Source organism: Somniosus microcephalus, chromosome 24 (assembly GCF_052327205.1).
Source record: "Somniosus microcephalus isolate GS21.2 chromosome 24, FLI_Smic_1.0, whole genome shotgun sequence".
Lineage (NCBI taxonomy): Eukaryota > Metazoa > Chordata > Chondrichthyes > Squaliformes > Somniosidae > Somniosus > Somniosus microcephalus.
Window position 1 is genome coordinate 50,633,477 of NC_141010.1, and position 23,262 is coordinate 50,656,738.

Genomic DNA, 23,262 nt, shown 5'->3' on the forward strand with positions numbered 1-23,262 from the left:
GTGAGACCGCACCTGGAATACTGCATACAGTTTTGGCCTCCTTATTTAAGGAGGGATATACTTGCATTGGAGGCAGTTCAGAGAAGGTTCACTAGGTTGATTCCTGAGTTGAAGGGGTTGTCTTATGAGGGATGATTGAGCAGGTTGGGCCTATACTCATTGGAGTTTAGGAGAATGAGAGGTGATCTTATAGAAACATATACGATTCTGAGGGGGCTTGATTTCAAAATTCTCATCCTTGTTTTCAAATCCCTCCATGGCCTCGCCCCTCCCTATCTCTGTAATCTCCTTCAGCCCCACAACCCCCCTGAGATATCTGCGCTCCTCTAATTCTGCCCTCTTGAGCATCCCTGATTATAATCGCTCAACCTTTGGTTGCGGTGCCTTCTGTTGCCTGGTATTCCCTCCCTAAACCTGTCCGCCTCACCACCTCTTTCCTCCTTAAAACCGACCTCTTTGACCAAGCTTTTGGTCATCTGCCCTAATTTATCCTTTTGTGGATTGGTGTCAAATTTTTTGTCTTAAAATACTCCTGTGCTGCGCCTTGGGACGTTTTACTACGTTAAAGGCGCTATATAAATACACGTTGTTGTTGTTATTATTGTACTAAAGGGATTGAAACAGGTATCTTTAAAAAATATATATTTTCAGTTAAGCACCAGCCGAGATTGCTTCTGTGATCCCTGTGGCCAGGGCTAAATGGCTGGGAGGAAATTACAGTTGTGGAGAATACAGAATGCTACAGCAGGAAGGCTTTTAAAATGTATTATTCTGTGGTAATTTGGGAACTTTTTAAACAGCAATTTCAGTTTATTAAGCCCCTGTTTCCAACGTTTCATGGAAAACAAAATGGAGTAATCTAACTTTATTATATTTATTAATGAAGCCAATTATATTTGCAGCCATGGCATTAAATAGCTGGCATGTACTGCACTTAACGAACTCCCTTTAACCCAGAAAAGCCTTAATGACAGGATGTGTCAGCACATTATTTGACTGCAAGATGACACCAAGCCAAATTTTACTTCGCAACTTTTTGGGAGTTTTCATTGCTCATCATTAACAACAACTACAACAACAAGGACTTGCATTTTGTTGTATCCGTGTGTTAATGGAGACACGGAAGGCAGGAGTTGGTTTTCACAGGTGTTTACTGAACAAAGTCTGGAGGTGAACTAACAGATACAAGACAATATACAGGCTTATATAGCCCGAGTGGCCATTACCGGCATTACAGTACACAGGGGGCTCTTAAAGGCACATACACCACACATTTATATAGCGCCTTTAACATAGTAAAACATCCCAAGGTGCTTCACACGGTCGTAATCAGGAAAAAATTTACACCGATCCAAAGAAGAGACATTAGGACAGGTGACCAAACGTTTGGTCAAAAAGGTGGGTTTTAAGGAACATCTTAAAAAGTGAGAGGTGGAGCGGTTTAGGGGGGGAATTCCAGAGCTTAGAGCCAAGACAGCTGAAGGCACGGCCGCCAATGGTGAAAAGATTAAAATTGGGGATGCACAAGAGGCCAGTATTGGAAGAGCGCAGAGATCTCAAAGGCATGTAGAGCTGGGGGAGATTACAGAGATAGGGAGGGGCGAGGCCATGGAGGGATTTGAAAACAAGGATGAGGATTTTAAAACAAAGGCGGCGGCGGACTGGGAGCCAATGAAGGTCAGCGAGCACAGGCACTGCTCCATGTCAGTCGTGGCTCAGGTGGTAGCACTCCCACCTCTTGATCAGAAGGTTGCGGTTTTCAAGTCTCGCTCCATAGACTTGAGCACAAAAATCTAGGCTGACACTATAATGCAGTAGTGAGGGAGTGCTCCACTGTCCAGGTGCAGTTTTTCGGGTGAGATGTTAAACTGAGGTCCTGTCTGCCCCCTCAAGTGGTCATCTGTTCTGGTGCATCCTTCTGTGGCTTGGTGTCAAAAATGTTTTTGTTGACATTGCTCTTGTTAAGCATCTTGGGACGTTTTGCTACATTAAATGCACTATATAAATGTATGTTGTTGTCAACTCGGGGCAGTATTGGGGGGGTCAGCTCAGGGCAGGACTGGGGGGGCAGCACGGGGCAGCACTGGGGGGGTCAGCACGGGGCAGGACTGGGGGGTCAGCACGGGGCAGGACTGGGGGGTCAGCACGGGGCAGGACTGGGGGGTCAGCACGGGGCAGGACTGGGGGGTCAGCACGGGGCAGTACTGGGGGGTCAGCACGGGGCAGTACTGGGGGGTCAGCTCGGGGCAGGACTGGGGGGGCAGCACGGGGCAGGACTGGGGGGGCAGCACGGGGCAGGACTGGGGGGCAGCACGGGGCAGGACTGGGGGGTCAGCACGGGGCAGGACTGGGGGGTCAGCACGGGGCAAGACTGGGGGGTCAGCACGGGGCAGTACTGGGGGGTCAGCTCGGGGCAGGACTGGGGGGGCAGCACGGGGCAGTACTGGGGGGTCAGCTCGGGGCAGGACTGGGGGGGCAGCACGGGGCAGTACTGGGGGGGTCAGCACGGGGCAGGACTGGGGGGGCAGCACGGGGCAGTACTGGGGGGTCAGCTCGGGGCAGTACTGGGGGGGTCAGCACGGGGCAGGACTGGGGGGGTCAGCACGGGGCAGTACTGGGGGGGTCAGCACGGGGTAGTACTGGGGGGGTCAGCACAGGACAGGACTGGGGGGTCAGCACGGGGCAGTACTGGGGGGGTCAGCACAGGGCAGTACTGGGGGGTCAGCACAGGGCAGTACTGGGGGGGTCAGCACGGGGCAGTATTGGGGGGGCAGCACGGGGCAGGACTGGGGGGGCAGCACGGGGCAGGACTGGGGGGGCAGCACGGGGCAGGACTGGGGGGGCAGCACGGGGCAGGACTGGGGGGGCAGCACGGGGCAGGACTGGGGGGTCAGCACAGGACAGTACTGGGGGGTCAGCACAGGGCAGTACTGGGGGGTCAGCACAGGGCAGTACTGGGGGGATCAGCACGGGGCAGGACTGGGGGGTCAGCATGGGGCAGTATTGGGGGGATCAGCACGGGGCAGTACTGGGGGGGCAGCACGGGGCAGGACTGGGGGGTCAGCACGGGGCAGCACTGGGGGAGTCAGCACGGGGCAGGACTGGGGGGGTCAGCACGGGGCAGTACTGGGGGGTCAGCACGGGGCAGTACTGGGGGGGTCAGTACGGGGCAGTACTGGGGGGGTCAGCACGGGGCAGTACAGGGGGGGTCAGCACGGGGCAGTACTGGGGGGGTCAGCACGGGGCAGTACTGGGGGGGTCAGCACGGGGCAGTACTGGGGGGGTCAGCACGGGGCAGTACTGGGGGGTCAGCACGGGGCAGTACTGGGGGGTTCAGCACGGGGCAGTACTGGGGGGGTCAGCACGGGGCAGTACTGGGGGGTCAGCACGGGGCAGTGCTGGGGGGGTCAGCACGGGGCAGTGCTGGGGGGTCAGCACGGGGCAGGACTGGGGGGGTCAGTACGGGGCAGTATTGGGGGGGTCAGCATGGGGCAGTACTGGGGGGGTCAGCATGGGGCAGTACTAGGGGGGTCAGCACGGGGCAGCACTGGGGGGGTCAGCACGGGGCAGTATTGGGGGGGTCAGCACGGGGCAGTATTGGGGGGGTCAGCACGGGGCAGTACTGGGGGGGTCAGCACGGGGCAGTACTGGGGGGGTCAGCACGGGGCAGTACTGGGGGGGTCAGCGGGGGCAGTACTGGGGGGGTCAGCACGGGGCAGTACTGGGGGGGTCAGCACGGGGCAGGACTGGGGGGTCAGCACGGGAGAGAAAAATTGTACACAAGGAATGAAGTCTTTAAAAAACACTACGGAAGATGGAATTCTGTTTTTAGTTTGAAATACTTTTTGTGGATCTTCTAATAGGTTCCTGGGTAAATACACCATTGTTTTGGAAAATAAGAAAACTAGATAAAACTGGAAGGGGGGATATTGTGTTTAGAAACACTTTCTTACAGGTTCTGCTTTTTAATTTGGACCCCAACTCCTCAAACTCTCTCAGCAGTACCTCATTCCTAGTTCTACCTATGTCGTTGGTTCCTACGTGGACCATGACAACTGGATCCTCCCCTTCCCACTCTAAGTTCTTCTCCAGCCGCGAGGAGATGTCTTTAACCCTGGCAACACAATCTTCGGAACTCCCAGTCGCGGCTGCAGAGAACAGTATCTATCCCTCTGACTATGCTGTCCCCTACCACAACTACGTTCCTTTTCACTCCCCCCACTTGAATGGCCTCCTTGCACCATGGTGCCATGGTCAGCTTGCTCATCCATCCTGCAGGCTTTTTTTCCCCTCCTCCACACAGGCAGCAAGAGCCTCATACCTGTTGGCTAAGGACAAATGCTGAGGCTCCTCCAGCACTTCATATGGGGTCCCCTTACCTGCCTGAGTTGCAGTCACACCCTCCTGTCCCTGACCACTAACCAGACCTGTACCACTGCCTAACCTAAGGGGTGTGACTGCCTCCTGGATCAAAGTGTCCAGGTAACTCTCCCCATCCCTGATGCCCCGCAATGCCTGCACCTCGGACTCCAGCTCAACAACTCTAAACTGAAGTTCCTGAAGATGCAGGCACTTACTGCAAACCTGGTTGTCCGGGATCACAATGCTCTCCACAAACTCCCACATGCTGCAGTTGCGGCACACCACCTGCACTGCCATCCCTATATGACCTTGTTCTATTTAATTACATTTAAATAGATTAAATTTAAATAAATTTATATTTAAGTAACTTGATCTAGATTAAGTTATGGGTAATGAAATTAAATATCTAACTGTAACACAAAGTACTACAAGTAGTGTAGGCAAAAAGCAGCAGCTCCTTCCCACTCTTTCCAAATTCCCAAATGAAACACTCGGTTGAATTCCGCTCTGTGCAGACCGCAGGGTTGTTGTGCAGTGAGGTGTTTGTTGCTCAAGTAGTTTGTTGCTGGTTTCAATCCCACGGCTACCGGTCACTCAAATCTGTCTGCAGCAGTGGTGATGAAATGTTTTAATTCTCATCTGAGTTTAATGGGTAGAGAATTTCACATGATGGGGAAGAGATGGGAGAGATGTGGTGATTTTACTACCCAAGGCAGTGGTTATAAAGAATCCTTTGGCCTCAACTGGACTGTGCTACCTCTTGGCTGTAGGCAAGTGATCTTCTGAGAGGGAGAGATCTGGGAAGAATCTGGGAAAAAAATAATGGGTGGATGGGAAATGGTTCCTTTTGTGCTCTGGTCACACCTCATGAAGCTACAAGAACCGTAACAATTTGAATATTGTGGCAACTGTGCCACAAAATAAGTGAAAGACATTTTAACCTTAACAGTTAATTCTGAGGAAACTTTAAATTTTTCATTATTTACATCATCCTTGTATAAATGAATAGACCAGGAATGTCCAAACTTTTTTATTTTCATGGGTCACTTGGAAGATTCCCTGGGAACTTTATGGCCCGCATATCAAGTTAAAATCCATATTTCCATTAATATGCAGCTATCTCAAGCCACTGATTCTAACAGATCAAGGGGGAAATTTTCGGTTGGTTAGCTCCGCCCGTTAGCGCCTTCAGGGGGCACTAACGACTTACTGTCCGTGTGCGGCGATTTTAGCGCTGCCCGCGAAATTGAACTGCCGGTTTGCGGTGGCGCTAAATACTACCGCCACGATCTCCTGCGCCCGGATATCGTGACGTCATCCAAGCACGTATTGCCCCGGCAGTGCCCCAGACCGGAAATTGATTCTCGCCCCCTGCCTCAGCGCCTGCCGCTAGGAACAACAGTTGGAGGGGGACGGTTTTCAGTCGGCTGGGAGCTACGGGAGCGCTATTTAAAGGTGCGCGCTTCCTGTTTTTTCCTGTCAGCAATCAATTCTGCATAAGCAGGTTGAGAGGGGGAGAGAGGCGTCTGGAGACATTTAACGGTTTCCTACTTGATACTCCTGTGAAGCGCCTTGGGACGTTTTACTGCGTTAAAGGTGCTATATAAATACAAGTTGTTGTTGAAGGAGTTTTGGCCGTTAGCAAGACTTCTCAGGTTCCCCTTTCTGTACCCTTTAGTACTACCACATTTAAAAGAATTAATGGGGGCTGTACTGGCACGGGGCCTCGCCCTCCAGCTTCACCATCAGAGGCGGAGAGAGTGGAAAACGTGGCCAGAGGGAGGAGGGCCAACAGGGCTCTGCACAGGAGACCTTACCCTCCCAGGGTATTCCAGGAGCAATTCTCAGATATCCATCTGTCCAAGGAGCAGTGTTTTAGTAGGCTCTGCTTCAGCAAGGAGGTGGTCACAGAGCTCTGCCACCTCCTGCAACCAGAGCTCCAGCCTCAGTTCTGGACCAGGACGTCTCTGTCGGTGGCAGTGAAGCTGACAGTGGCTCACAATTTCTACGCCAGCGGCTCCTTCCAACTTCAACGGAGGATATTGTGAACATCTTCCAGTTCACTGTGCATCGCTGCATCCAGGAGGTCACAAATGCTCTCTACAAAAGGAGAAGGGAGTACATCTCATTCCCCATGACCCGAGACAAACAGCGTGAACGCGCATGTGGCTTCGCTAAGATAGCGGGCTTCCCCATAGTTCAGGGCAACATTGACTGCATGCACGTGGCATTGCGGGCACCTCATGAAAATGCAGAGGTTTTCTGCAACCGCAAAGGCTACCACTCACTGAACGTTCAGTTGGAGTGCGACCACAGACAGCACATCCTCGCCGTCAATGCCCGCTATCCTGGCAGCAGCCACGAATCATTCATCCTGTACCAGACTGGTGTCCCAGATATATTACAAACACATCTATCTTTGGTACAAACACTCCCCCCATTTGTTCAAAATTTTTTATTCAGCCGGCCTTCTTCAATGATCTCCGTCCCCTTCGCACTTCCCCCCCCCCCCCCCCCGAAACTCTCCTGCTCCTCCGTAATGTGGCCCCAGTGGCTGCAGCAAGGCTGGCGGAAGGCTGCTGAATCTCTGAGCCAGAGGCTGCTCGAGCACAGATTGCTGGCCTGCTGCGGCACCGTCAGATCCCCGGTGAACAGTGGGCATCCCAGCTACGATGGCTGCAGTCAGTGCTTGCATGGCATCAATCTGAGACTGCATCAGAGCAGGGGAGTACTGCAGGGCTCCTCCAGAGTGGTCAAGACACTTTATTTAAGATCCCAGATGCTTTGTTACCTGCTCTCTCAATATGTCCTGCCACCTTCAGGGACCTATGCACGTTAACTCCCAGGTCACTCTGTCCCTGCGCACTCTTTAAAACTGTGCCATTAAGTGTATATTGCCTCTCCCAGTTTTCATTGTTGTGGGCTGCCTGCTTCACAACCTCGCCATTCTGAGGACCCAGACATTGCCACCAAGGATTGGTGGACCACCTCAGGAGGAGGAAGAGGGAGAGGAGGAGCGACAACAACGTGGGAGGGAGGCGCTCAATGTTGCTTCTGCAAGGGCCGTTCGCCTCATAACACAGCGCTTCCAATGAATGACAGAGAAGATGGCATTTGGGATCAACAACCACATCATTACAGCCAGCCCGCAGCCAATGACATTGCCGTTGACACCAAACTTGGAGGTGTGGCAAATAGTGACGATGATGCCAATCGACTGCAACAGGATATAGAAAGGCTAGCAGAATGGGCAGACAAGTGACCGATGGAATTTAATGCAGAGAAGTGTGAGGTGATGCATTTTGGCAGAAGGACCAGGGAGAGGCAATATACACTTAATGGCACAGTTTTAAAGAGTGTGCAGGGACAGAGGGACCTGGGAGTTAATGTGCATAGGTCCCTGAAGGTGGCAGGACATATTGAGAGAGTGGTTAGCAAAGCATATGGGATCTTGGGATTCATAAATAGAGGTATTGAGTACAAAGTAGAGAATTTATGCTGAACCTTTAGAAACATAGGAGTAGGCCATTCAGCCCGTCGAGCCTGTTCCGCCATTTAATGAGATCATGGCTGATCATCCAAATTCAGTACCCTGTACCTGCTTTCTCCTCATATCCCTTGATCCCTTTAGCCTTAAGAAATATATCTAACTCCTTCTTGAATATATTTAATAAGTTGGCCTCAACTGCCTTCTGTGGTAGAGAATTCCACAGGTTCACCACTCTCTGGGTGAAGAAATTCCTCCTCATCTCAGTCCTAAATGGCTTACCCGTTATCCTTAGAAGCGCAGGTTAGGCCACAACTGGAGTATTGCTTCCATTTCTAGTCACCACACTTTAGGAAGGATGTAAAGGCCCTTGAGAGGGTGCAGAGGAGATTTACCAGAATGGTTCCGGGGATAGGGGATCTTGGCTACAAGGACAGGTTGGAGAAGCTGGATTTGTTTTCATTAGAGCAAAGGAGGTTGAGGGGTGATTTGATAGAGGTGTACAAGATTATGACGGGTTTGGATAGGCTAGACGGGGAAAGGCTGTTCCCACTAGTTGATGGTACAAGGACTAGATTTAAGGTTTTGGGCAAGAGATACAGGGGGGACGTGAGGAAAAACTTTTTTACACAGCGAGTGGTGATGACCTGGAACTCGCTGCCGATGGAAGTGGTGGAAGCGGAGACTCTCTGTTTTCAAGGGGAGACTGGATAGGCACTTGAGGGAAATAAACTTGCAAGGTTACAGCGATAGAGTGGGGGAATGGGACTGACTGGATTGCTCTACAGAGAACCGGCACGGACTCGATGGGCCGAATGGCCTCCTTCTGTGCCGTTATGACTCTGACCCCTATTACCGGCCAAAGTTCCAATGAAAAACTTGAGGAAATTTGTAATGTTTAAATAAACAACTGTGCCTTATCAAGCACAACCAATAACAAACAAACGCGACAATTTATTAACAAAGACAACTGGTTCTTAGCACATCAAAATAATTCTTAACAAAATGAACAATATATTTACAAACACATCCATCTTTGGTGCAAACACTCCCCCCATTTGTTCGAAAAAATTTTGTTTATCCGCTTTCTTCAATGATCTCCCTCCCCTTCGCACTCCCCCCCCCCGCCCCCCCCCTTTCAACCCTCCTGTTCCTCCGCAATGTGGCTGCAGCAAGGCTGGCGGAAGGCTGCTGAATCTGGGAGCCAGAGACTGCAGATGGCCTTGCAGGACGCCTGGACCAGCTCTGGGCCCGGCTGCAGACTGCACCAACTCTGCATGAGCAGCAGCAATCTGGGCTGGCTGGGTTACAGGCTGTGGCAAGTGCAATGGGGAATCACAGCATCCGGAGCAATCTGCTCGAGCACAGATTGTGCAGCACCGTCAGATCCCCGGTGGACAGTGGTCGGCCCAGCTACAATGGCATCAATCTGAGACTGCATTAGAGCAGTCTGAGATTGGATGGCACCAACAAATCACTCGATTCCAGCACTAAACCATTGCGTTACCTCGGCCTGTGCTGCAATAGGTGCTGCCACCTCATCCATTACACGCGGCATTTGGTCTGGGTCCCCACGGTCTCTGCATCGAGGCAAGGATTGGATCGAGGGTTTGCGCACAGAAGACTGCTGTGCTGGTGGCGGACTCCTTCACGCTCCTAGCCAGTGCACCCATGCTCTCGGGCACCCTTGCCATTGCACCCATGAGCTCAGTATGCATGCTCGTCACCCGAGTATTCATCGCCGTGATATCGAGGTCCTCATCCGAGTCCTGTGCAGCAGAACTCGTGCGCGCACTCACCCTCCGGGGAGATGGCCCCCAAGGTTCCCTTTCCCCATGGCGTTGCTGCAGCTCGCTGGATCCCGGAGCTTCACCCACATCAGAACCAAAACCTCTGCTCCCCTCTGGTGACCGCATGGCCCCAGTATCCGATGTGTCGCCCTCAGGAGACGCAGGCAGTGAGGCTCTGGCTTGGTGTTCCTGATCCTCTCCCGCGTCGCTTCCACTGGGAGGCTGAGGGACAGGTTGTTCAGATGGTGGCTCCCTATCTAAAAGCAGGAAGGCACAAGAGTGGCTTTAACGTGAAGGGAGGGGGGCAGGAAGGGAGCAAGGAATGGAGACAGTATACTTAGATGGAAACTGGGAAGGGCTCGTGTTGTGAGGGGGAAGTGGTATGAGAGAGGATGGAGAGATGATGAACATACCGTTACTGTCCCCAAGGGGGTCAACCTCTCTGACTGCCACAGCGCCCACGACATGACTCGCGATTATTGTGTGCACTCGCTCCTCCAGCTGTGTGAGTGGGTGCAGCTCCGCCTGGCCTCATCCCATGCATTGTTGCTCCCTCCTGTTATGAGAAAGCTTGGCCTGGAAGAAAAAGGACAGCGTGTGAGTGAGTGTGCAGGCAGGTGTTTGGCAGATGTGCCTACCATAGTTGAACAGCCGTTAATGTCTGCAAGGTGTGAGATGTGGATTTGACTTTTAGTAGATGGGCACAGTTGCTGGGTGAGTGTTGGGGATTTGTCAGTTTATACTGTCTGTGCACAGAGTGAGGTTGAGATGGTGGGATGTAGAGGTATTTAAAGCATCTACTCACCCTGACCACCCGAGTGAGGTCGTTGATCTTCTTGCGGCACTGGGTGTGAGTCCTTTGGACCAGGCTTCTGGAGGAGACGTAATGGGCCACCTCCCTCCACACCCTTGTGATCTCCCGGGGCAGTGGCCTCCTGCCAGTGTTTGGGAAGAGTACTACCCGTCTGCGTTCCACAGCCACAACCAGAGCCCCAATGCCTGGTCGCTAAACCAGCGAGCTCTCTCCCTGGGCCTCTGAGCAGCCATGATATTCGTGGTTCAAGATTTGCACCTCCTTGCAGGCCCAGGTCAAAAGCAGCAATGATCAGGGTGAGGCTGTGCAGCATGATGGACCCTCTCCTTTAAGAACTGGAAGGCGCCATTCTGTCTGAGGACTAGGTAATTGCCAGCGCATGAGCTTGAGTAGCGCTCTGAGGTAATGCCCCGTTCCCTGTCGTTAGCGCCCTAAGAGAGTTGGGTAGCGTTTGATTTAGCGCTCCAATCACCTCCAGGGGTGCTGGAGACTAATTTCGTGGTCGCCGGCGATAATTTGCGCTGGGCGCTAAATTTTGCGCCTGGCCAATGTTAGCGCCCCAAAATAGTCAAAACCGAATTCCCCCCCTCCAAGTATTCTGATTTGGGACTTAAACACCAATGAGAAAAAACATCATGAAAACTTCAATTAGGTCATTTCAAAGTTCCCTCTTTTCCAAGGAAAATAAACACAACTTCATTAGCCTCCCCTTATAATTGAAGTTACTGATACCTGGAAACACCTCAGTTGTTTGCCTCTGTATCTGTTCTCTTTTCTCTCTCATGGACCTAAGTGGAGAATTGCAGTACAAGAGCCTGTATTCAACATAATTAAAAAATCCTGGAGGGACACGGTACCGTGATTTCACCCATTTAGATGGTGGTCTGTTTTATTTGTTGGGAATCAACTACATTTGGAAAAATTAGGACGGTCCTACCAATAAATGATGGTTTAACATTGAAAAGTTTTCATATTTGGTTCTCTACACTGTTTTAATTCTATTCAGAATCATGTTATTCAGCAATGCAACAAGTGTGCAGAAATTGTCATTAAATTATAATGCTATATATTTTACTATAATTGTGAACCTATTGAAGGCACATTTCTGCAGAGTGAGGCAAAAAAAGGCAGTAACCACATTAGCTGCAAATTTAATGCACTGATTGGGGGGCGGAGGGGACGAGGGTTGACAAAATAAAGCCTTGCTGATGACTTAACCAATTTTAATACACGTGAACTAAAAAGACCAGATCCTGTCAGCCCACAACATCCATTGTACAGTAACTGCAGATATGCTGCTGGCCTGTTTCACTGATTTTGTAAGAGATTTAATATTTTATACTATCATGCTAACACTGAGAATCTTGCTAATAACCAGGTGAGTCGTTTACTGATTTTGGGCGGTGCCAATGTGAATTACCGGACAGAGGTGTTGAACAATGCCCCGATACTGTGCGTCCAGGCCCACCTTGGTAACTCAGACATGGTTGCACTCCTGCTAGAGTTTGGAGCGAACGTGGATGCTTGCTCAGAGAGTGGACTGACTCCCTTGGGATATGCAGCAGCTTCTGGACACCTCACTGTTGTCCATCTATTGTCCAAAAGACGTGCAAAGGTAAGTCTTCAACATTTATTAAATGTCCAACATCAATGTGTTGCAGCAAACTTTGCTTAAAATATCTTTAATGAACCTTTTAGTCACTTCACTCCTTAAGTTATTTTTCTGTAGTCCTTATTGAGATTCAAATAAAGATTTCCTGAGGCCTGCATACCTTTTCCTTTTGGACCTAAGCCCTCAGTACTTTATACCCTGTGGACATTTCCACAATCATGATTAATTCTGATTCTTGGCTGACTGCTGTGCTGGAGTCCTTTAGGAAATTCCTTCTTCCCCAGCAACTCTAATGTACCTCTGACCAAGATGTTTTGGCTGAGACTGGTGAAACTTGCTGTCTGAAGGAAGTACAAGTCTTTAGTTAAATCTTCCTAAGGCTAATTACTGTGACGACAATGGGTCTTAGATTCATGTTTGGGATGACTGATTTCTCGTTTCCAAAGGTGGACCACTTGGATAAGAATGGACAGTGTGCTCTGGTCCATGCGGCACTGCGGGGCCACTTGGAAGTGGTTAAATTCCTGATCCAGGCTGATTGGACACTGGCAGGACAACAGCAGGGGGTGTTTAAGAAGAGCCATGCAGTTCAACAGGCGCTTATTGCTGCAGCAAGTATGGGATATACTGAGGTGCGTAATGTGTTCTGTGGATGTTTAAATTGTTTTACAAAGTAAGATGGCACAGTAGGTCGGAGCCCAAGTGTATTTTGTCAGAGTCATGTGTATGTTTGAAATTGTTATTACACACACAGCGGGGAGGTGCCCGCTGCTCTTCCCACAGAGAGGGTGAAATCAGCTTTCTGACCAACGCTTGTAGAGCTTAAGAATGAGGTGAGTTGTGAACAAGTTCAAAACTGTTTCAGTAGTTGAATGCTTTCAGCCTGTCTTAAGTTGGTTTTCAAAATTACAGTTTGTAGTCCTCAAAATAGAAAAGTCACCCGCTCTGGATGGGATGCATCCTATGTTACTGAGGGAAGTAAGAGTGGAAATTGCAGAGGCTCTGGCCACAAACTACCAATCCTCCTTAGATATAGGGGTGGTGCCAGAAGACTGGAGGATTGCAAATGTTACACACCTGTTCAAAAAAGGGGAGGAGGGATGAATCCAGAAACTACAGACCAGTCAGCCTCACGTTGGTGGTGGGGAAACTTTTAGAGACAATAATCCGGGACAAAATTAATCTTCACTTGGAAATGTATGGGCTAATTAACGAAAGTCAGCATGAATTTGTTAAAGGCAAATCATGTTTGACGACCTTGATTGAGTTCTTTAACGAAGTAATGGAGAGGGTTGATGAGCATAGTGTGGTTGATGTTGTGTATATGAACTTTCAAAAGGCGTTTGACAAAGTACCACATAATAGACTTGTTAGCAGAATTAAATCCCATGGGATTAAAGAGACAGTGTTGGCATGGATGCAAAATTGGCTAAGGGACAGTAAACAGAGTAGTTGTGAACGGTTGTTTTTCAGACTGGAGGGAAGTATACACTGGTGTTTCCCAGGGGTCGATATTAGGACCTCTGCTGCTCTTGATATATATTAATGACCTGGACTTGGGCATAATTTCAAAGTTTTCAGATGACAAGAGACATAAAAACAGACGGTAAAAGCTTCTATAGGTATGTAAAAAGGAAAAGATTAGCGAAAGTAAACGTGGGTCCCTTACAGGCTGAGACAGGAGAAGTTATAATGGGGAATAAGGAAATGGCAGAGAAATTAAACAAATACTTTGGGCTGGATTTTCATTCAGCAGTCGGGAAGGAGGCGGGACTACAACTTTCGGGTTTTAGTCCCGCCTCCATCGACGTCCGGCCAATCCACGCGATTTTCCCTTGATTGACCTTGTTGAGCCCGTCCAGTGGGCTCAGCAGGCCAATTAAGGGCCACCCGGCAACAGGTGACGTCACAGACTGAAATTTCATCTGTCAAGACGTGCTGACAGATGAAATATCAGTGTTTCACAGCTATTTGAAGCTGTCAAACACTGACAGTCTGACTTCTAGCCTGAGTCCTTCCACGCAGACTTAGTTAGAAATCTAACTGGCACTGAAAGCTGTCACTTTTGACAGATCGCGGCCATTCTGCTTTCAGTGCCGGCTGAGTGATGAACTCCCGACACCTAGAGGAAGAAAGGCTGTTAAGATAAGTACAGGTAATTTAAACTTCTTTACACACGTTAGACACACCAAACACACTTACCTTTGCACTCATGCACCCATCACTCACCTGAACACCGACATCGCGACCCCTCCAAGTCCTTCAACCTGATGGCCCGCCTGCTCTAACCTGGCATGGTTTGGAGCCGTCGGGAATCCCACACGACACCCCTCAAAATAGGGATTAGGCTAAAAAATGTTAACAGGCAGTTAATTGGCACTAATCCCTTCCCGCCTCGGGTCGGCGGGTACCCGCCTCCTTTGAAACTTACGTGGAGGCGGGATGATGTTGGGACCCCCGAATTCAGGATTTTAGCCCCCCGCACGCCCAAAAGCCCGCCTCACGGCACACTGAAAATCTAAGCCTTTGTGTTTGCCTTCACGGAAGAAGACGCTAAAAGCTTCCCAGAAATAGTGGAGAACCAAGGCTCTAGTGAGAATGAGGAACAGAAAGAAATTAGTATTAGTAAAAAAATATTACTGGAGAAATGAATGGGACTGAAAGTCAATAAATCCCCTGGACCTGATGGCCTACATCCTAGGGTTTTGAAAGAGGTGGCTATAGTGATAGTGGATGCATTGGTTGTCATTTTCCAAAATTCCATTGATTCTGGAACGGTTCCTGCAGATTGGAAGGTAGCAAATGTAACCCCACTATTAAAGAAAGGAGGGGGAGAGAAAACGGGGAATTACAGACCAGTTAGCCTGACATCAGTAGTAGGGAAAATGCTAGAATCTATTATTAAGGATGTGGTAACAGGGCACTTAGAAAATAATAATATTGGATTGGGCAGAGTCAACACGGATTTATCAAAGGGAAACCGTGTTTGACGAATCTGTTAAGAGCTTTTTGAGGTTGTAACTAGCAGAATAGATAAGGGGGAACCAGTGGATGTGATGTATTTGGATTTTCAGAAGGCATTCGATAAGGTGCCACACAAGAGGTTATTAAACAAAATTAGGGCTCATGGGATTGGGGGTAATATACTCGCATGGCTTGAGGATTAGTTAATGGACAGAAAACAGAGAAACGGATCATTTTCGGGTTGGCAGGCTGTAACTAGTGGGGTACCGCAAGGATCAGTGCTTGGGCCTCAGCTATTCACAATCTACATCAATGATTTGGATGAGGGGACCAAATGTAATACAGGTAGACTATCCTTTATCCGAACTTCCGAAAACCTCTAAAAACCGAAAGTTTTTTCGTTCAGCGTAAGTCGTGCGCACGACATGACCAGAGTGGCGCACGACTTACGCTGAGCAGGGCAGAGGGTCACAGAGTTCCCTCCTGGGTAGGAGATTGCAAGCCGGGCAGTGTGAAGGAGGTACCGGGAGAGTGAACCCAACAATACAGCGGCCCGTCCGATAGCTGCAGCGGCCCGTCCAATATTCTTTTCTCCGACCCGAACCGAACCGCGGCCCGTCCGATATTCTTTTCTCCCCCCCGCACCCGACCCGAACCGCGGCCCGTCCGATATTCTTTTCTCTTCCCCACCCCCCCCCCCCCCCCGTAGTGTATGTGCCTTTAAGAGCCCCCTGTGTACTGTAATGGCCACTCGGGCTATATAAGCCTGTATATTGTGTTGTATCAGTTAGTTCACCTCCAGACTTGGTTCAGTAAACACCTGTGAAACCAACTCCTGCCTTCAGTGTCTCTAGTAACACACGGACACAACAGTGGCGACGAATTGGAAACGGACTTACCTGCAATTCGGCAGCACCTCAAGGACATCGATTCCTCAGACGTCCAAAGTCGAAGAAAAGCAAGGAAAAAAAAAAGCTGTGGTTTCACCAGCTAGCCGAGCTGGTGGCAGGTACTGCAGTAATCCTTCCTGGGCGGCGGGCTGGGGCTCCATCGGCTGGCTCTGCAGCGAGGCCAAGCAGCGAAGGCGGAGGCAAGCAGTAACAGACGGGGGGGGGGGGGGGAGCACTCGGGAGACGACCGGCGCTGCAAGCAGGTCGGTGTTCGGACCTAGCAGAGAGAGTCCGGCGGGAACGAGTCTCCACCTGTCAATAAAAAAAAAAAAAAATTTAAAACGCGGAAAACAACGTTGTCATCGGCAGCAGCGGCGGGGAAGCGCCATATCTTTTCTGCAGGATAGAAAGAAAAGCGCGGGAAGCGCCATTTTTTTTCCAGGATGCCTAAGGCTGGCAATATTGATGCTTTTGATAACGATATAGAGGATTGGACCACATATGTGGAAAGAGTGGAGGTATATTGCACCGCAAATGGAATAGAAAATGATAAAAAGGCGTCAGTACTTCTAAATCTAATGGGCGCAAAGACATACGGGCTGTTACGAAACTTAATCACTCCAGCCAAACCAAAGGACAAGACTTTTAAGGAAATTGTTGATACCCTACAGGAGCACTTAAACCCAACACCGCTGCTGATAGCGGAACAATTCAAATTCTTCAAGAGGAATCAACACAAGAATGAAAGTAACGCTGATTACCTCACTGAATTAAGAAAGCTATCAAAGCACTGCCAATTCGGGGCAGGACTGGCAGATTATCTTCGAGACAAATTCGTCTGCGGTCTCCTAAGTGAAGGAACACAGAAAAGGCTGCTTTCTGAGAAAGATTTGACACTGGACAAGGCTTTCAGTATGGCTGTATCATACGAAGCAGCCGCAAGAGGAGCTGCAGAGATACAGCAAAAGACACAGGACTTCGGCACCCATGAAATGACACAGGGTTTCGAGAGATGTTATCGCTGTGGCAGATCCACCCATGACCAGAGGAACTGCTGGTTCAAGGACAAAGCATGCAGGCAATGCGGAAATATTGGACACATTGCACGGGTATGCCAATCTGGACAAAAAATCCACGGACAGGAAAAAAAAAAATCAATAAAGAAAAGTACAGAAAGGTACAAATGATGACGGACAGTAGCTCCGAAGGCCAGAAGAGCGATAGCGACTCCGGAAACAAGAGACTAAGCTGTCTCAAATTACATAATGTAATTGCCAAAGAAGATTGCCAGACCATTTGGGTTACCCTCACGATAGCAGGGTCCCCAATTAAAATGGAGCTAGATACAGGATCAGCTCTGACCGTCATAAATCGACGGGATTACGAGCGGCTATTTCCGCATATACCTTTAAAAGACACATCCATTATCTTGAAAACATATACGGGGCAGAAAGTATACCCCAAAGGAAAAATAAGGGTGCCTGTTGTATACAACGGCAAGGAAATACAGAAGTTGTATTTATACGTTCTACAAGATGGTGGTCCACCGCTGTTGGGACGTGAATGGATCAGGAAGATACGTTTAGACTGGCACTCCATTCAGGCACTGATGGTGACCAGTAAGGAAAAAAATGATGATGACGTCATACCTGAACGATTAAAAGACATCTTGGCCAACGCCAAGGAAGTGTTTCAACAGAAACTAGGAACCTTGAAAGGCATCACCGCCTCAATAAAAGTGGAAGATGCGGCAATTCCCAAGTTTTTTAAGGCAAGGCCGGTGCCAAACGCAATTCGTCCAGCAGTCGAGGCAGAGCTGGAGAATTTGGAAAAGGCAGGCGTATTATCCAAGATAGAGTGGGCAACACCCATCGTCCCGGTCATGAAGAAAACGTTGAATAATGATAAATCTGAAGAACAGAGAAAAATTCGCATCTGTGGAGACTTCAAGGTGACTGTAAACCCAGTCCTTCACATGGTACAGTATCCTCTTCCGAGGATAGAAGATATTTTCGCCTCACTATCCGGAGGGAAACGTTTCACCAAAATTGACTTGGCTCAGGCATATCTACAGATGGAGGTTGAAGAGGCCTCTAAAAAGTATCTCACGATAAATACACACAAAGGCCTGTACCAGTACAATCGACTGGTTTTTGGAGTAGCATCAGCTCCAGCTATTTGGCAAAGAGCTATGGAGCAAGTCCTCCAAGGGATTCCGGGGACTCAGTGTTACCTAGACGACATCCTTGTAACAGGAGAAAACGACAACGAGCACCTTGCTAATTTGGAGCAGGTGCTCACTAGGCTGAGAGAACGGGGCCTACGAGCAAATCGCCCCAAGTGCGAATTTTTCCAGAATCAAATATCATATTGTGGCCACATAATTAATAAGGAAGGGTTGCATAAGTCACCTGAAAAAATTGAAGCAGTCATAAAAGCCCCAGCACCTGAAAATCTTTCACAATTAAGGTCGTTCCTGGGATTAATAAATTACTATCATAAATTTTTACTGAACTTATCAACTCTTCTGCACCCTCTTAATGAACTGCTACAAACAGGAGTAATTTGGAAATGGAGCGAAGACTGTAAACGTGCCTTCCATAAATGCAAAGACCTAATCACGTCCAAGGAAGCTTTGGCTCATTACAACCCATCACTGCCAATCAGACTGGCGTGCGATGCATCCCCTTACGGCGTAGGAGCGGTATTATCGCATAGATTCCCTGATGGCTCGGAACGGCCGATAGCTTTTGCGTCACGCTCATTGAACTCAGCTGAGCGTAACTATGCCCAAATTGACAGGGAAGCACTCAGCCTGGTATGGGGAGTGAAGAAATTCAACCATTACCTACATGGACAAAAATTTACCTTGTTGACTGACCATCAACCCCTCATCTCCATATTCAACCCTAAAAAGGGTGTTCCCATTATGACAGCGCAAAGGTTACAGAGGTGGTCCCTTTTTCTAGGGGCACACCAATATAACATAGAATACAAAGGATCAAAACAGCATGGGAATGCTGACGGTTTATCGCGCCTACCGTTGCCAACGGTAGAAGAGGCACCTACCGTAGACCCAGTGGAGATGTTCCACTCTACCATAGTCGAATGTCTACCAGTAACAAATTCTGCCATTGAAAGGGAAACGAGAAATGACCCGACTCTCTCACGAGTCTACGATTTAAAATTGAAGGGATGGCCAGCACATGGCGAACCACTGTTGCCAGCATTCTCGCAAAGAAGAGAACAGCTGTCAGTGTGCCGAGGAACCTTGATGTGTGGATCCAGAGTGGTGATTCCACCCAAACTCCAGGATAAAGTTCTAAAGGAGCTTCACGAGGGGCATCTGGGTGGAGTGAAAATGAAGAACCTAGCCAGGGCGTTTGTGTGGTGGCCAGGTATCGATGGAGACATCGAAGAAATGACCAAGAGCTGCCTAGGATGCCAGAAGGTCCAAAACGCTCCACCACAAGCCCCTCTACATCCATTGGAGTGGCCCTCATCTCCATGGCAAAGGGTACACATCGACTTTGCTGGTCCATTTATGGACTCAATGTTCTTAATCGCGGTTGATGCACACTCCAAGTGGCCGGAGGTAATAAAGATGTCCTCCACCACCACGGAAAAAACCATCACAGTATTAAGGACCATATTGCCAGGAATGGGCTGCCTGAACAGATCTGTTCTGATAATGGACTGCAATTTGTGTCCGAAGAATTCAGGAAGTTCTTAAAAAAACAATGGGGTAAAGCACTGCACGTCCGCCCCATACCATCCCGCCACCAATGGATTGGCTGAAAGGTTTGTCCAGACCTTCAAGAAGGCCATAAAGGCCATGGGTAATGAAGACATAAAACTTCAGCATAAGGTGGATAACTTCTTGTTTGCATACAGGAATGCAACACATATGGTTACAAACCAAACTCCCGCCATGATGTTCTTCAATAGAAGCCTAAGATGCCGGCTGGATTTGATCAAGCCAAACATCAGAAGGGACATGGAGGACCGGCAATTTCAAGGCATGAATGAAAGGCCAACTAGAACCTTCCAGATAGGTCAACAAGTTTTGGCCCAGGACTACCGTACCGAGAAATGGCAGCCTGGAACTATCTGCACACGACTAGGACCGCTGATGTATACCGTGGACATTGGAGAAAGCATAATGAGGCGCCATGCTGACCAAATCATAGAGTCATCCGAAAAGGGACAACCTACACCACAACTCTATACGCCTAATGATGAAGTAGAGATACCCATAGTATCTACCTCCGATCCGGTGATACTGGAACCAGATGAACCCGACACTGGCATTCAAGCCAAATCAGCCTTGCCAAAAGAACCAACTACACCACCAGAAACCACTACACCACCGAGGCGTTATCTGGACCGAGTCAGGAAGCCTCCAGAGAGACTGACTTATAATTGATTAACTGCAGCAATGTGTAGATTATTGTTCTTGTAACATGTAATTAATGATTACTTAAAATATTATGTACTGGTTGGCTAAAAGGGGAGGAATTGTAGTGTATGTGCCTTTAAGAGCCCCCTGTGTACTGTAATGCCGGTAATGGCCACTCGGGCTATATAAGCCTGTATATTGTGTTGTATCAGTTAGTTCACCTCCAGACTCTGTTCAGTAAACACCTGTGAAACCAACTCCTGCCTTCAGTGTCTCTATTAACACGGACACAACACCACCCCCCCCACCACCCGACCCGACCCAACCCCCGACCTGAACCGTGGCCCGTCCGATATTCTTTTCCGACCCCCGACCCCCCCGACCTGAACCGCGGCCCATCCGATATTCTTTTCTCCCCCCGACCCCCCCCCCCCCACCAACCCCCCCGACCTGAACCGCGGCCCGTCCGATATTCTTTTCTCCCCCCCCCCCCCACCCGACCCCCGACCTGATTTGCGGGCCAGCTTAGTAGGAGTCAGCCGATATCCGGCTTTCCAGAGAAGCAGGAAGGGGAATGAGACACGGAACAGTCGCAAGAGGTAGCCTGAACTTTTAAAATTTATATTAAATACAAATTTCCCAGTCTTATAATAATACCTTCTGAAATCCGAAAAATTCCAAAAACCGAAACTCAGCAGGTCCCAAGGCTTTCGGATAAGGGATAGTGTACCTGTATATCCAAGTTTGCTTCAACGGGATATAGACAGGCTAAGTGAGTGGGCAAGAACATCGCAAATGGAATATAATGTGGAGAAATGTGAAGTTATCCACTTTGGTAGGAAAAATAGAAAAGCAGAGTATTTTTTAAATGGTGAGAGATTGGGAAATGTTGGTGTTCAGAGGGACCTGGGTGTCCTTGTGCATGAATCACTGAAAGTTAACATGCAGGTACAGCAAGCAATTCGGAAAGCAACTGGTACGTTGGCCTTTATTACAAGAGGATTTGAGTGTAAGAGTAAAGACATCTTACTGCAATTATATAGGGCCCTGGTGAGACCACACCTGGAGTATTGTGTACAGTTTTGGTCTCCTTACCTAAGGAAGGATATACTTGCCATAGAGGGAGTGCAACGAAGGTTCACCAGACTGATTCCTGGGATGGGGGATTATCCGATGAGGAGAGATTGAGTAGACTCGGCCTATATTCTCTGGAGTTTAGAAGAATGAGAGGTGATCTCATTGAAACATACAAAATTCTTACTGGGCTTGATAGAGTAGATGCAGGGAGGATGTTTCCCCTGGCTGGGGAGTCTAGAACCAAGGGTCACAGTCTCAGAATAAGGGGTCGGCCATTTAGGACTGAGATAGAAACATAGAAGATAGGAGCAGGAGTAGTCCATTCGGCCCCTCGAGCCTGCTCCGCCATTCAATGAGATCATGGCTGATCATCCAAATTCAGTACCCTGTCCCTGCCTTCTCCCCATATCCCTTGATCCCTTTAGCCTTAAGAAATATATCTAACTCCTTCCTGAATATATTTAATGAATTGGCCTCAACTGCCTTCTGTGGTAGAGAATTCCATAGGTTCACCACTCTCTGGGTGAAGTAATTCCTCCTCATCTCTGTCCTAAATGGCTTACCCCTTATCCTTTAGACTGTGACCCCTGGTTCTGGACTCCCCGGCCATCGGGAACATCCTTCCTGCATTTAGTCTGTCTAGTCCTGTTAGAATTTTATAAGTTTCAATGCGATCCCCTCTCATTCTTCTAAACTCCAGCGAGTAAAAGCCCAATCGACCCAGTCTCTCCTTATACGTCATTCCTGTCATCCCAGGTATCAGTCTGGTGAATCTTCGCTGCACTCCCTCCATGGCAAGAACATCCTTCCTCAGATAAGGCGACTAAAACTGCACACAATACTCGAGATGTGGTCTCCCCAAGGCCCTGTACAACTGCAGCAAGACATCCTTGTTTCTGTACTCGAACCCTCTCGCTACGAAGGCCAACATACCATTTGCCTTTTTAACCGCCTGCTGCCCCTGCATGCTTACCTTCAGCGACTGGTGCACAAGGACACCCAGGTCTCGTTGCACTTCCCCTTCTCTTAATCTATTGCCGTTCAGATAATAATCTGCCTTCCTGTTTTTGCCACCAAAGTGGATAACCTCACATTTATCCACATTATACTGCATCTGCCATGCATCTGCCCAATCACCCAACCTGTCCAAATCATACTGGGGTTTATCGGCATCCTCCTCACAGCACACACGCCCACCCAGCTTTGTGTCGTCTGCAAACTTGGAAATATTACATCTAGTTCCCTCATCTAGATCATGAATATATATTGTGAATAGCTGGGGTCCTAGCACTGATTCCTGAGGTACCCCACTAGTCACTGCCTGCCACTCAGAGAAAGACCAGTTTATTCCAACTCTTTGCTTTCTGTCTGCCAACCAGTTCTCTATCCAAGTTAGTACCTTGCCCCCAATCCCATGTGCCTTAACTTTACACGCTAATCTCTTATGCGGGACCTTATCGAAAGCCTTCTGAAAGTCCAAATACACCACATCCACTGGTTCTCCCTTATCTATTTTACCAGTTACATCCTCAAAAAATTTCCAGTAGATTAGTCAAGCACAATTTACCTTTTGTAAACCCATGTTGACTTTGTCCGATCCTGTTACTGTTTTCCAAGTGCTCTACTATTACATCTTTTATAATGGACTTTAGCATTTTCCCCACTACCGATGTCAGGCTTACCAGTCTGTAATTCCACGTTTTCTCTCTACCACCTTTTTTGAATAGATGAAGAGAAATTTCTTCACTCAGAGGGTGGTGAATCTTTAGAATTTTCTACCCTGGATGGCTGTGGAGGCTCAGTCGTTGACTATATTCAAGACAGAGATCGATAGATTTTTGAATATTAAGGAAATCCAGGGATATGG

At 48.9% G+C, this 23,262-nt stretch overlaps 1 protein-coding gene across 7 annotated transcripts in view; it reads left to right on the forward strand.

Annotated features, from left to right (window-relative positions):
* The window catches only part of tanc2a (tetratricopeptide repeat, ankyrin repeat and coiled-coil containing 2a), a 1,096,529-nt gene that overhangs the window by 1,003,265 nt on the left and 70,002 nt on the right, over nt 1–23,262 (forward strand). For all 7 annotated transcript variants that reach the window (XM_085966617.1, XM_085966618.1, XM_085966619.1 and 4 more), the window contains 2 exons: nt 11,832–12,068; nt 12,512–12,697. In XM_085966617.1, the coding sequence (XP_085822743.1) occupies nt 11,832–12,068; nt 12,512–12,697 (423 nt within the window). The remainder of the gene's footprint in view (nt 1–11,831; nt 12,069–12,511; nt 12,698–23,262) is intronic.